The sequence below is a fragment of the Eschrichtius robustus genome, chromosome 16 (genome assembly GCF_028021215.1).
Source record: "Eschrichtius robustus isolate mEscRob2 chromosome 16, mEscRob2.pri, whole genome shotgun sequence".
In the NCBI taxonomy this organism is placed as follows: domain Eukaryota; kingdom Metazoa; phylum Chordata; class Mammalia; order Artiodactyla; family Eschrichtiidae; genus Eschrichtius; species Eschrichtius robustus.
Window position 1 is genome coordinate 41,889,024 of NC_090839.1, and position 14,470 is coordinate 41,903,493.

General features: G+C 46.0%; 1 protein-coding gene across 1 annotated transcript in view; it reads left to right on the forward strand.

Moving 5' to 3' along the window:
- ISM1 (isthmin 1) overlaps positions 1-14,470 on the forward strand; it is a 77,734-nt gene that overhangs the window by 61,363 nt on the left and 1,901 nt on the right. Inside the window, exons 4-5 of the mRNA XM_068524828.1 lie at positions 5,925-6,068; positions 9,937-10,026. Of these exons, the coding sequence (XP_068380929.1) occupies positions 5,925-6,068; positions 9,937-10,026 (234 nt within the window). The remainder of the gene's footprint in view (positions 1-5,924; positions 6,069-9,936; positions 10,027-14,470) is intronic.

Here is a 14,470-nt window from a genome sequence, read left to right on the forward strand (position 1 = left end):
GGTGTGGCTCCCAAGCCAGTTGATCAGCATCACCATGATAGAAATGCAAATTTTCAGACCCCACTCCAGGCCTACGGAATCAGACGCTCTGGGGTGGGTCTCAAAAATCTGTTTGAACAAGCCCTCCAGCAGGCTCTGATCTGGAACAGTGGGGCCCAAAGCACCAGTGTTTCTTAGTATGGTTGCTCATACTCACCTAGGCAATTTTTTTTAAATCCCGATGGCTGGACTTCTCTCTAGATCAATTATCTTGGGATCTCTGGGGGTGGGACCCAATCATCAGGTTTTTTTAAAGCTCTGTGGGTGACTCCAATGTGCATTCCAGGTCAAGGGTCACTACTGTCCTTCTACTGAATCAGAATGTACAGGAGTGAGACCTGGGGTCTTTCTTGGCTTCTTTGTTTCTTTCTTTTTTCAACCAAGGTCAGCAGGTGATTCTCATGCTTGCTGAAGTTTGAAGACCACCACTTAGAAACAACTTTTTCATCTTTCACAGCTTTCAAAGCTTTCACAGAATATATTCTGCCAAATTTATGACCATTAAGAATACTCCCTCCATTTCAGTCTTGAGGGTAGAATTTGCTTCTGCTGGGGCAGTTACTGTGGCTACCAGAGCCACCTTCACCCCAGCTTTCTAGATCTATAATACCTAGGGAGTGAGTGCCCTGCATCTGGATCTTACAGCATCCCTGGGTCATGGGGAAACTCCCATCTTTGATGATTTTAGAGTCTCTCTTAGTAACGTCACCATCATTAGACTAGACATCAGAATTGCTACTTTATAAAGAAAATCTTGTCCCTTATGATACCTCTAAAGCAGTGCTTCTCAGACTTTTATGTGCACACAAATCACCTGGGGCTCTTGGTAAAGGCAGCTTCTGAAGCCGTAGATGCCGGAAAGGGCCGGGAGCCCTGGTGAAGCTGACACTGCTGGCCCTCGGACCACACTTTTAGAAGCGAGACCGTAGGTGTGTAGCTTACACGCTACAGTCACTCAGTAGCATTTGCAACATGGATGAATAATTACTGCTTCTCAGTCTGACTCACAGGGAACATGTGATTTCCAGAATTCTTTACAGCATCAGATGAGCTAAGTCCTCTTTTATTTCAATCAACGAGAAAGTATAGAGCAATTTCTAAGTATTTATCCCTGTGTCGGGTGCTGTGGAGGATACAAGGAGAGAATATACAGCCCAGGAAGGTGAGGTCCATGCAGTGGCAAAGCAGTGCACGTCACTGAACCTGAGGACTTGCTGCCTCGTCTGAGACCAGCTACAATTGCCACAGGAACTGGGCTTAGTGGAAGATGTCAATCTCAAATATTTGAAGGCAGGATTTTTAATAAGAATGTAAATGTCTGTGGCCAAAGAGTATTTCAAAAAATCCTAGATGAATAAGTAGAATGTAACAGCATCTGTAGAATAAATTATAAAATACACAACAGAAGATAGTTAGACCTAAATTGTGATTGAGTCAGCTCAACTTTGGACCGTATGTGTTTGAGATACTTAAGGTATCATCCAGGGCAAAGAAAGAGTCCAAATAAATATTTTTCTTTCAAATAGTAGTATACCATTCCCCAGATTGCTCTGAATAACCTGCATAATGAAATCAGATGGACACGGCTTAGTGTAACTGGGCAGGGACTCAGTTCTTTGCAATTCTCTGATGGGTCATGGCCTTATTTTAATAGATCCCACAGTGATTTTTTGCAAGGGTTTTTCTTTGTAATGTTAAATTATGGCCACATAAGTGAGTATCTTAAGAAAGGGCTGCTGGGGCCGGAATCAAAGTTCCTGGAATATCAGGATATAGAACAGGATATGGCCAGAGCAGGCAGATCTCAGATCTACTCCCAGCTCTGCCAAGTTTGAGCTGTGTGACCTTAATCAAGTACCTTAACCTCTCTGAGCCTCAGTTTCCTTATCCATAAAAGGAGAGTGTTTCTATCTACCTTGCAGGATTGTTATAGGAGCTCAATCAGGGTGTGTAGACAGAGGAACTGGTTAAGGCAGGCCCTCAATAACTGGCAGCCACTATCATCTAGGATTAGGGTAGAGGCTCTCCAGTGGCCGAGCCAAGACCCAAGTCACTTCAGTTGTCCAAACACTATAACTGGCCCACAGAACTCTAGTGCCCTGAAAGTATATAATGACCACTTTAAAATTTCAAACAACATCCCTGTAACCCGGCCCTCAGCCCACTGCCCTGTGGATTGTTCTCTGCCCTCACCAAGCTCTTTGATGTCACCTATATAGGGGCTGTCCAAGCACCATGTAAATGTTCACAAGGACTGTTTTCTGCTGTCTTTGTTGTCATCTTTGTAATTACTGCTGCTCAAGTTCATCTTCTGCTCTGAGTGATGCCCTGGTAGGTGAGCCAATGAGAACAGGCTTATTTTATTATAGCAGAAAGGAATACTGCCCTCAAAGCTTTGTCCCCCAGTCAGAAATTCTCTTTCTCTGCTGCAAACACATTAAACAAATAGAAATCCCCATGAGGAGGGGCTTGGATGGAGTGTTCATCGAGGGCTGTATGCTACAGATGCTTCCGGAGAATGGGCTGACGTGCCCACTTTTCCCCAAGAGGTTGTTTCACTTCGTTGCTAGCCCAATAGAAATGATCAGCCACATGGCTGTATACATGTTCTGTGCCTAACTTTGGGGGACCAGTATTTTTAAATGTTTGGAAAATAAATGGCTTTGTGAGCATTTAAAATAAAGACATGGCCTTGGTGTGGTCTTTTTCATGCTTCTTGTGCTAGGGGTTTGTTGCATTTCTTGGATCTGTGGGTCTACAGTTTCCATTATATTTGGGAAATTTGGGGCCATTATTTCTTCAAATATTTTTTCTATAACCCCCACTTCCACCCCTGCCCTCCCACTTTGGGGACTATAATTACATGTGTATTTGGATGCTTTAGGTTGTTCCACAATTCATCAATGCTCTGTTCATTTTAATCCATCTTTTTCTCCCTGTTTCATTTTGGATAGTTTCTATTGTTATGTCTTAAAGTTTACCAATCTTTTTTTTTTTTTGCCGTGTTGAATCTGCCATTAATCCTATCCATTAAAAATAAATAAATAAACCTCAGGTTTAGTAGTTTTTAATCTCATTAAATGTGATTTGGATCTTTAAAAAGAAAAAAAAATTTTTAATAAATAAATAAAATAAAATAAAGACACGGAGACAGCCACTTAGTGAAGTAATAAATCCGTCAAGGTTCCAGGGTCTGCTAGCCATCCAGAGAGCATAGCATAGGGAGGGTTGTTATAGTGTATTTGTGACAGTTAGCTTTTGCTGCTTTAGAAACCACCCCTAAAACTTAGTGGCTTAAAAGAACAAATGTCTTCTCTCTCAAGAGTCTGCAGATTGTCTGGACTGTTCTTCTGCCCAGGGCTGGCTTGGCTGGGGCTGCACAGTTTAGCATGGCTTCATTCACAATGATGGGGTCCTAGCTGGACATCGGGGGGTGCTGGGATATCTGGGCCTCTCTCCTTCTGGTCCCTCACCCTCCAGGACGCTAGTCCGGGCTCTTCATGTGGTGGTGGAAGACTTTTCTACAGTGAGAAGGCAAACCCTAATGCACAAGCACTTTTCTAGCCTCTGTTTGCACTATATTTGCTATTTTCTCATTGGCCAGAGCAAGTCACATGGCCCAGACTAGGGTTGGTGTGAAAAGGTAGTAACCAATGGGGTGGATACAGGGAGAAGAATTATGGAAGTCATTTTTCACATCATCAGACACAGTATTAGCATTCAGTAATTCAGAACCAAGAAACCAAAACAAGAAATTACCTCCGGCAGAGATTCCAAAATGGTATGTTTAATGCTAAAATCCCAAAGTTCAGGGATGATATTTCCCAAAATTATTGCAACAGGGAGGAAAGGTCGCCAGAAATTTCTAGATGGTTGAGGCCCCGTTGCTTCTTCTGAGCCAAGCAGGACACCTCTTGGCATCATTGGATCATGTCTTAGGCCGGTACCCACCCCACAGGTGACATGGACTCTACCTGTGTGATTTAATCAGCTTTTTCCGACTGACACACTGCCCCCTTCTTATGAGTCTAAAAACAGTATCATCTTTACTGGTGACTTTTTGGTGTGTTGGTTGTTGCCTTTAACAAAATCTGGTACGGGTGATTCACACAGGAGGCTCTGAGTGTGTTCACGTGTGCGTATAACCCGCTACACATGGATACACCGGCTGACAGGAGTGCTATCCTGTGATTGTTCCAGGCACATCCCTCGTGTTCTCGGAGAGTTTACCAAGAGGTCTGGGAGGGAGTAGCCACGGCCCCCTCTTCAGCGGTCTGTCCAGTTCCACTGCGTTGATGCCCAGGAGGAGATGGGAGAGACAGAGGCAGCTGATAGGGGGAAGCAGGCCCACCTCCCTCACACAAGGCAGTAGTTTCAAACATCTGCTTGGCCCTGTGGTTGGAAAACCATGTCTTAGAAGGAAATCAAAGTTTGGAAAAATCCCTTTTGGGAAGTGGGGAGAAACGGATGGGGCCCCTGGGAGCAGGTGAGGTGTGAGCAGACTCTTGGCTCTGGGTTAGGGAAGAGGACCAGGAATCCCCCCACCAACTCTGCATGATGGGCTGAGACTCAGTGGCCCTGGGTTTGCCTGAGCGGCATTCAGAGTGATCACCGTGTAGACAACGGCCTGGGAGCCTGGCACGGGGCCCGCGGTTCAGGTAGAAACATGTGTGGACTGCATTCTTGCCAGGCCTTCGTAATAACGATCACCGAGACCTGTTCTGAGCAGAGCGGACCCCTTCCCTGCAAGGCACATGTCTGGGGCTCTTTGCTTGGCCCTGGCAGAGGCCCCAAGTCTGGAGGAAGATTTGGATAAAGCAAGAAAAGGTAGTTCAGAGGGGAGATGCTGCAGAAAGGGTCAAGCTTTAGAGATCAAAGATTTAGCACTAGGGCCCAAGCTTTCCTTCCTCTTACCCTTATGACCTTGAATGGGTCACCCAAGCACTCCAGGACTTAGTTTCCTTACTTTTAAAAAGAGGAAGTTAGTCTAGATAACATACCAACCTGTCTCACGGATCTCACACTTCCAGGCCCCCCTAGTCTGGTCCACTTCTCCTTTTTCCATACCACTCATCGATTTCTGATATATTGTATAATTTACTCATTTTTTTGTGTTTATTGATTATTGTCTGAATCTTCTCACAAAAATATTAGTAACACAGGGCAGAGATCTTTGAAAGCTTTATTTAATGATATATCTCACATACCCTGATTTGTGCCTGGCACATAATAGGGGCTCAGTATTTGTTGAAGGGATGTTGAGTGATGACCTCAAGGACCATTTCTAGCTTTACCATTATGTATCAGTTATCTACTGCTGCATAACAAACCATTCCAAAACTTGGTGACTAAAACATCAGCAGTGTATTATTTCTCATGATTCTGTGGCTCAGGAGTTCAGATGGGGCCCCACTGGGCATCTCTTCTACTGCCAATGGCATCAGCTGAGTTCAGCTGTCCACTGAGAAGTGCCTGGAAGGTCCAAGAAGGCTTCATTCCCATGTGTAGTGTTTTGGGGGCCCTTCATGTGACTCCTCTCTTTGTGTATGAAGGAACTGATGGTGGTCATTTTGGAAAATCCCTACCATATTATTCCATGGCTCCACACTCTGTGAATGTACACATTCTCAACAAGCACTTATTGGGCACCTTCTAGGGGGCAGGCCCTCCCTGGCCATGTGCCCAAAACCTCAGACAGAGTCCCTGCCATTACTAAGCTAATCCCTAAAATGAACCCTGGAGCCATAGGCTTTCGACTCCAGCTGGCATCTGGCCCCCTCTAACGGTGGGAACGTCAGAAATGGACAGTTGGCTGGCAGTTCAGTGGGGGAGATTTGGGGACTCTTTGGCCAAGGCTGGTGACCACCTCCCTGGTTCTGTTCCAGATTCCACAGACGGTGAGGGAGACTGGAGTCTCTGGTCTGTTTGCAGCGTCACCTGTGGGAACGGCAACCAGAAACGGACCAGGTCTTGTGGCTACGCGTGCACTGCAACGGAATCTAGGACGTGTGACCGCCCAAACTGCCCAGGTGGGTTTACGCAGGGGTGTGGCTCCACATTCAAGGGCAGCTTTTTTTTTATTTTATTTTTTTATCTTTTTATACAATTTTTAAGGGTTACACTCCATTTACAGTTATTACAAAATATTAGCTATATTCCGCATGTTGTATACAATACATCCCTGTAGCTTAGCTTATACCCAACAGTTTGTACCTACCACCCCCCCACCCCTATATTGTCCCTCCCCCCCCCCCCCACTGGTAACCACTAATTTGTTCTCTATATCTGTGAGTCTGGGGAAGCTTTTAGTTTATATTTAAAAACTTATAGAAATTGACTTCTTACAGGGCAACCATTTTCCTAAGAATTCTGACCAGACTGGGACAAGAGACGAGTAATGAGCTTAGTGGATGAAAAGATGGATTTTCTGAGCCTTATACACAATTGCAGTAACTGTGACTTAGAAGACAATGCCACCATGTACTTAATTTAAAGGAGGGACTCTGGTTAATTTGAGCCTTTGATGTGGGATGGGTTGTACCTTAAAGAGACACATGAAGACAGGCGTTCATGGTCTAATAAGAAAGCCAGGACCAGAGGCTTAATGGCCGTCTACAGAAAAACCATGTGTTAGCCTGAGAGTTGCTGAAGGCTCTAGAGGGAGCAAATTGGGGCAGCTTGGCAGTTAAGTATCACTTTAAACTGCATTGTCAGTGTTTTAAAAACTTAACTAATTACAAACTTGGTAAGAGGCCATATTGGGGTGAAAAATAATAGTGTCTATAGCAGTAGTTATCAAACCACGGCCCATGTCAGTATGGCCCACACATTTTTAAAGGGTTATGAAGAAGGAGGAAGAGGAAGAAGAGAGAGAGGAGGAGGAAGAATATGCAACCAAGACCATATGTGAAATGAACTTATTTACAAAACAAAAATAGACTCGGAGACACAGAAAGCAAACTTACAGTTACCAACAGGGAGGGATAAATTAGGAATTTGGCATTAACAGATACAAACTACTATATATAAAATAGATAAACAACAAGGACCTACTGTATAGCACAGGGAATTATATTCAATATCTTGTAATAACCTATAATGGAAAATTATATATATATATACATGTATATATATCTGAATCACTTTGCTATACATCTGAAACTAACACAACATTGTGAATCAACTATACTTCAATAAAAAAAGACCATATGTGAACCACAAAGCCTAAAATAGTTACTTTCTGACCCTTTACATAAAAGTTTACCAACTCCTGGTCTATAGTTTTCCATCTACCATGTGTTCCCCATGGTCAGGTAGAAAACCAGCCTAAAATACTATCTCGGGCTCTTCCAAGAAATCACACGCTCCAAATGGCTTCCTCTGAAAGAAATTTCAGAGGCAGAACATTTGATCCCCACACCCCAGACTTCCTTTTTCTACCCCTAGAAACTCTGTTCTAAATCTCTCAGGCTGAGATTTAGAACAAAAAATTGGAAGAGCAAAGGGATTTCTGAGGAGAGAGATCAGATTGGCGATGTGTGTGATAGCAAAGGGGGTGTATGCAGAAAACAGGGCTGATGGTATGAGAAGAGGCAGTTCTAGCCCCCGTCAGCCATGCAGGTGGATTTCCAAAAGTGAAACAACCATCAAGATGCTTGTCCTGATCTTTCCGGTGTTCATCATAATGCAGCTGAGTTAGAAGTCTGGTGGGATGGGATTTGAATGGGTAGAAATAAACCAATAAATAATAATAATATGAGAAGGGAGAAGAGGAGGAAGGCAGGAAGAAATGAAGAAGATAAGGAGGGGAAGAAGAAGAAGATGATGATGAAGATAAGACGAAACAAAAGAAAATGAAGATAAAGATGAAGGTGAAGATTGGGAAGATGAAGAAGGGAAAAAGATGATAACGAGGTTCATGAAGAGTAGGCCTTTTTGAGTATTTAAGTATCAAGCAAATTTCTAAGGTCTTTGCATGTGTTACTTCATCTAATCCTCACAATAACCTCATGAACTAGCTATTGATGATGGTACTCATTAGGCAGCTGTGGAAACTGGGGCACACAGGCTAACTTGCCTAGAGTCACACAGGCAGCAAGTGGTCCAGCTGGGATTTGAATCTAGGCAGTCTGATTCCAGAATCCATGTTCTTAACCATTAGACTCTTACACCTCTGTCAAGCGGAAGGGTATCGGGCTCAGCCACAGGTGAATACAGACAGCATTTAATGTCAGGGCTTGGGCGGGCTTGCTTATTGCTTTCTCTCCCAGAGCTGGCACCCAGACCTAAAGCAGTAGACCTAGATATCTTGATAGCAGGTATCTTCCCTGCCGCCATTTTGAATGTTTCCTTCTCGTTTTCTCTCACCACTGAGAGCAGAGTGGCCAGCAGCCCTGTTCATACATTTTCTTCTCATCTGAACTTGCCCTCCTTCCATCCTTTCTGCCTTTCTGTTCTTGACTCTTCCAGCTTTTCAGGGCTCCCTTGAACATGAAGGATCTCCTTTTGCAGGATCTCTTTCCTTTTTTGGTGTCTTGATTCTCAGCTCTACTGGAAAAACTCATGGGACAGGCCATCTCCCTGGCCTTGCAGTGATTACACTGTAAAAGTTTGTCCCTTAGGCTGACCATACAAATAAGTGCTAGGGGCCTCACATAAAACCAGAGAGAGCCCCTTAAAGGAAATCAACTCATGCTTAGCAAGACAGTCAAGGTTCTCCAACAAATAATCCACGTTCCACGCTCCTTCCTCTCCTGACTGCCCCCATTTACAGGGGATTCCTGTTTGCAAAGGAAGCCTGGGTGGGGGTGGTCATTTGAGGAGGGGAGGGAGCCAGGAAGTTTGAGGCAAGCTAGGTTCAGTCGCTCAGAGCAAGTAATAACAAGCCCAGGTTATTCTTTTTTTTAAATGTTGAATTTGGGGGTTTTAAAAAAATTTATTTCATTCAAGTATAGTTGATTTACAATGTTGTGTTAACTTCTGCTGTACAGCAAAGTGACTCAGTTATACATATATATATATACATTCTTTTTCATATTCTTTTCCATTATGGTTTATCACAGGATATTGAATATAGTTCCCTGTGCTACACAGTAAGACCTTGTTGTTTATCCATTCTATATATAATAGTTTGCATCTGCTAATCCCAAACTCCCAATTCATCGCTCCCCCAGCTTATTCTTTTTGAAACATCATCAGTAATGCTAAAAGTCCCAGCATATGAGAGATCGGGTCTTTGGCTATGGACTGCTGCATCCTCAAAATGAACTAGACAAATATTCAAGGGAAAAATGTCAGCCAACACTTACCACTTGGTACTCTATGTGCTTTCTTTACACATAACTCATTTAATTCATTCAGCACTACGAGCTGGGTCATTGGTCCTCCCCATTTACGGATGTGAAAACTGAGTCACACAGATGTTCCAGGGCTTGCCCAAGGTCACACAGCTAGTAATGATTTGGACCCAGTGAGTCAGTCCTTAAGACTGGTGTTGACCATGAGACAAGTTGTTAACCACTACGCTCTACAGCCTCTAGTTTAGTTTGCCATCCTGACAGCTCTAGATAGACAGCCATCCTGACGTGTGTCCCGCACCGCCCAAAATCCCATTCCTAGGCCCAAGGAATGAGTTCCTTAGGCACATTCAGGCACATTTGGATCTGATTTCATGCTGCAAATGGTATCTAGGGTTTTAATATATTTTATGCTCTCTACCTGCTTTTTACTGTTTCCTCTGTTGGCAAGTTTCTGCCCATGAGTAGTAATGAATACAAAAAAGGCTTTATTCAAGTGTATTTGTTTTTTTTATTTGCCAGTGGGGCTGGGGGGGTGGGGTAGGGGGTGGAGGGCTGACTTCCATATAACTAGGGAAAATGAGCTCCTGTCTGTGTTTAGGAATCGAAGACACCTTCAGGACAGCTGCCACCGAAGTGAGTCTGCTTGCGGGAAGTGAAGAGTTTAATGCCACCAAACTGTTCGAAGTTGGTAAGGAAAGTTTGTTTTTTTTTTCTTTTCCATCCAAATATTGATCTAGCGTTTTGGAGATTCCTTCTGCCTTTGCCGTGCCATCCTTGGATCCATTTAAATGTTTCGTTTTCCTCTTACGGGGTCCAATTTTCTCAGCATACTTCTTGCTCGCTGAATATACACCAAGCAAGAGAGAGCAGCCGCCCCATTCCTCCTGCACCAGACAGAGCCCAGCAGCCCTGCTGTATCTGCCCCGCCAGCCACGCAGTATCCATAGCATGCAGGCGGGACGCCCTGCCCCTAGCTCGGGATCCGTCCACACTCGGGCCTCGAGCCTCAGGGCATCTCTTCTCCCAACTCTCACCGAGTGTCCCCAGTAAAATCAAGATATGGTGATGTCAGTTTTCCAGCAGAAGGACGGGGGGTGGGGGAGGAAGGAAGAGAACGAGAAATTTCTCGACATTATGCCTCCCCCATCTCACTCCCCGCCACGTGAATCTTTCGTAACCCTTTGGTACACCCTGCTACTCATCTGCTCGAAAATGCTAGAGCAAGTACAATGAACGTGGACCAAACAAAATTGAAAGTGTCTACTCAGCAAGGGGAAAGCTTGCTGAATAAAAATAGCTCCACGTGTTTCTGGATGTAATTCTATATTACAGAGCGGTAAGACTCCTTCTGCCCCATTTCTTTTTGCGACCCCCCAAAACCCTTTCCTCACCTCTTCACTCTGCCCTCCTCAGCCACACTGGAGGCAGTTTGGAAATTCTGTTGCCCGGGGTTTCCATCACAGCCCTTCACATGCAACCAAAACACCATTAGCAGAAGCCTTCTGCACACACAATGCATTTGACCAAAAAAAAAAAATTAAAGACTACTTGCGGGAATTTTGCATAAAATGATAAAACAACAAGATGGGCTTTTGGGGAAGAGAGCGTCTCAGGCCTCCCCATATCTCACCCCACAGGCAGGCAGCTATTTGCCCTTTCACAGGGGATGGGACCAGCTGCGCCCAGTGGGCAGCTGAGGACACACAGGGATGAGGGGGGCTGGCGGGTCAGGCAGGTTCTGGGCAGGAGCAGACAAGGCTCACACGCAGATCAGGTAATAGAGGAGCATTTGATGAGGGCCTTTTGGCAAAGGTGTGAGCAGGTGGATGGAAACCAAGAAGGGTTTGTACAGAACCCTGGGGCTGGCGAGCATGGGGAGCCCTTACCACCCACTGGCCTGAAGGGACCAGGGGAAGGAGTGGTTCCCAGAGCCACTGTGTAGAGAGAGCTGCCTGACAGTACTTCCGGCTCCCAGAAGGAGGTAGCCAACCTGTAACAGTGAGGGAGGAGCCTCGGGAATAATACCCTGACTTCGCTCCTCCCTCCCTCTGGTCCCTGACCCGGTCCTCCCATTGGCTCACCCCAATTAGAAACCAGGGCTCAGGGAGCCCACAGATCTGGTGCATACAGGGCGGCCTTCCATGGCAAGGAAAAATGTGGAATAAGGATGTAGAAGACGCCCAGCAGAGATGAGAAAAGCTTGACTAGCACAAGGTCAAGTTTCTTAACCTACTTCTGCCTCAGTTTTCTGATCTGTAAAATGGTCTAAGGTAATGGTGACTACCTCCTAGACCTATTGTAGAGTGAAACGAGTTAATACTTGTAAAGCATTGAGAACATTCACACTGAATACTCCATGTAAATTTGATAAAAAATAAGTCAAAGGACCTATGTCCTGTACATGAATTATGATGACCTTCTACTCTGGAGGAAAATTACAAAGCTATTTTCTGGGGCTTCGCTGAATTTTGTTTCTGAAAACCCTGCCCTCTAAGGGAGACCCCCACTGGCTTTGCAGACACACACTTCCCAGGATGGACCCTCCAATCTCTGTGCAACTGCTCAGTCAGGGGCTCTCAGGGATGGAATCATAGCATTCAGCCCATCCCCGCAGGCAGCATCCTCAGCCCTGTTCTGTGTACTCCCCGCTTTCCCTCTGGTTTAATCCTCATTGCACTTTTTGAGATCGGTGCAATTTTTATACCCAGTTTAGAGATGAGAAAACTGAAGCACAGTGAGGTAGAATACCTTGCTCAGGGTCACAGAGCCACTAAATACTTGAGTTGGGATTCGATCCCAGGCAGTCTGGCACAAGAGCCCAGGTGTTTCATCTTAGACCAGGCCTTTCCGAGCTCCTGGGAGGTGCCCCAGCTCTCTCTTTCTCATATCCCTCAAGAGAAACCTGAGCACCCCTGCAAGCTGCCCCCCAAGCCCAACCGTTTGATTTTCACTCATGACACCACCAGCCTCCCAGTCACCTGGGTCAGAGCTGGAGAGTCACTTCTGATACCTTCCTCCCTTCCCCCCAAGCCCACCAAGGCCTGGCAGCCCTACCTCCCCGACTACTCTTGATCCCACCCGCTGTTTCCTCCCAGAGTGTCTCACCTGGGCTCTTACAACTGGCATCAGCACTGAATCTTTCTTCCTACTGCATAGCTCAGTGAAGAGCTCACCGTCACTCAGAAACTTTCAGTGGTTCCCTAGTGCCCTCTGAAACGAGCCTAAACCACACTGAAGACCCCATGACCTGACACTAGCAACCTTCCTTCCCTATAGCCTCTGCTCCAGGGAAACTGAACATGCACCCTGCCCCCAGACTTCTTCTGCTTAACTGTGGTTTGCACACTTAATACCAACCTGGATGGCCCTCCCCTCACCCGGCCCCATCTCTGCCCTTGTATGTAGTCTGAGTCAGGTCCAGCCTTCTGAGGTGGGATTGGACATTCAAGAGAGTCACTGGGGAAGCGCCCGGGAAGGATAGAGGGGAAGCAGCAGGAGTAGGCAGGGAAGGCTTTCAGACCAAGATGCAGGCCTGACCCCTGCAAAGGGAGGGAGGGAAGGAAGGAGGACTGGGAAGCAAGAGCCTTAGAGCAGCTTGAGAAAGTCTCGGCCATGCCAACGGGGACCCCCAGCAAAGGCTGCCTGACAAAGGGGTCCCCCGTTGGGCAGCACCCGTGCAAGGCTCAGTCATCGACCGAGAGCAGCCCCGGGGGAGCACAACGTGGATGTGAAAACCACGGCAGATCCACAGCGGCTACAGCTGGAGGCCACCAGGCAGCAAAGTGCCCCCAGCAGGCTTCCTTGCCGGAGCTCTGAGCAGGACACTTGTGGGCACCATGCAGCCCTGAAGAGCTCCAGGGCCAGCCCGGTGTCACACACTCCTTGAAGCACCCCCTGACTTGCACTGATAGAAATGACACTTTTTAGCACCGGTGGGACTTTTTGCTTTGGCCCCCTTAACGCACCCCACATTCCACCATGGTGGGCGGTCTTAGATATGGCTCACCTTACCCGCTGCAGCCTCCTGAGCCACACGCGATGGGAAACATGCCACTGCCCACACCACGTCCCTACACCCCAGCAGCCCCTGTGGTTCTTTGCCTGACAGCGTGCTCTGGCCCCCAGAGCCACCAGCCCATGAATCCATGGTCATCCAGAAGTCCAGGAGCAGCCCCCTATCAGTGATTGATGGGAACTGGTGGATAATACTCAGATCCCCGCCAAATAAAATAAAACATCTCTCTTCAAAGACTGTATTCAAAGGAATATTGCAAAAGGGAAAAGGCCTATTTGCAATAGAGAAAACACTGTGTCTATAGGCCTGCAAGCATCTCAAGGGTTAGGCAAAAGGGTTTTCTTTTACAGAGGAGTAAATAAGGCTAGAAGAACCCCACGTGAGGCAGTGGGATGGAAGGCTGGTGAGATCAGATAGGGCATCAGAGAATGTTCTGCCTTGAGACCAGCCTATTTTCGGTAGGGACCCCTAAGGAGAGGCTATATGCTGGCCCAGGCAGAGGGTAGGTCAAAGTTCAGGGGCTTGAGAAATATAATATGATATCGCTTACATGCGGAATCTAAAAAGAAATGATACAAATGAACGTATTTACAAAACAGAAACGGACTCACAGACTTTTATAGAATGAACTTATGGTTACAGGGGCGGAAGGGTGGAGGAAAGGACTAGTTAGGGAGCTTGGGGTTGACATGTACACACTGCTATATTTAAAAAGGGCAACCAGCAAGAACCTTCTGTATAGCACAGGGAACTCTGCTCAATGTTATGTGGCAGCCCGGATGGGAGGGGAGTCTGGGGGAGAATGGATACATGTATATGTATGGCTGAGTCACTTTGCTGTGCACCTGAAACTATCACAACATTGTTAATCGGCTATACTCCAATACAAAATAAAAAGTTAAAAAAAAAAAGTTCAGGGGCTTGAAAGAAGGGGAGAATATTAACTAAAGTTTAGTTGGGATGCGTTTTGTTCTGATTGGGAATGAGCAGTTTAGCTAATCATTTATGAGACCAAGAAAGGGAATCTGGAGGGTCTGTGTGTGGTTTTGTCATAGGTAAACAAGGCAGCAGCTGTGAGTCTTATCAAGTCCTGCGGGGAAGAGGGTTCTTACAGTAA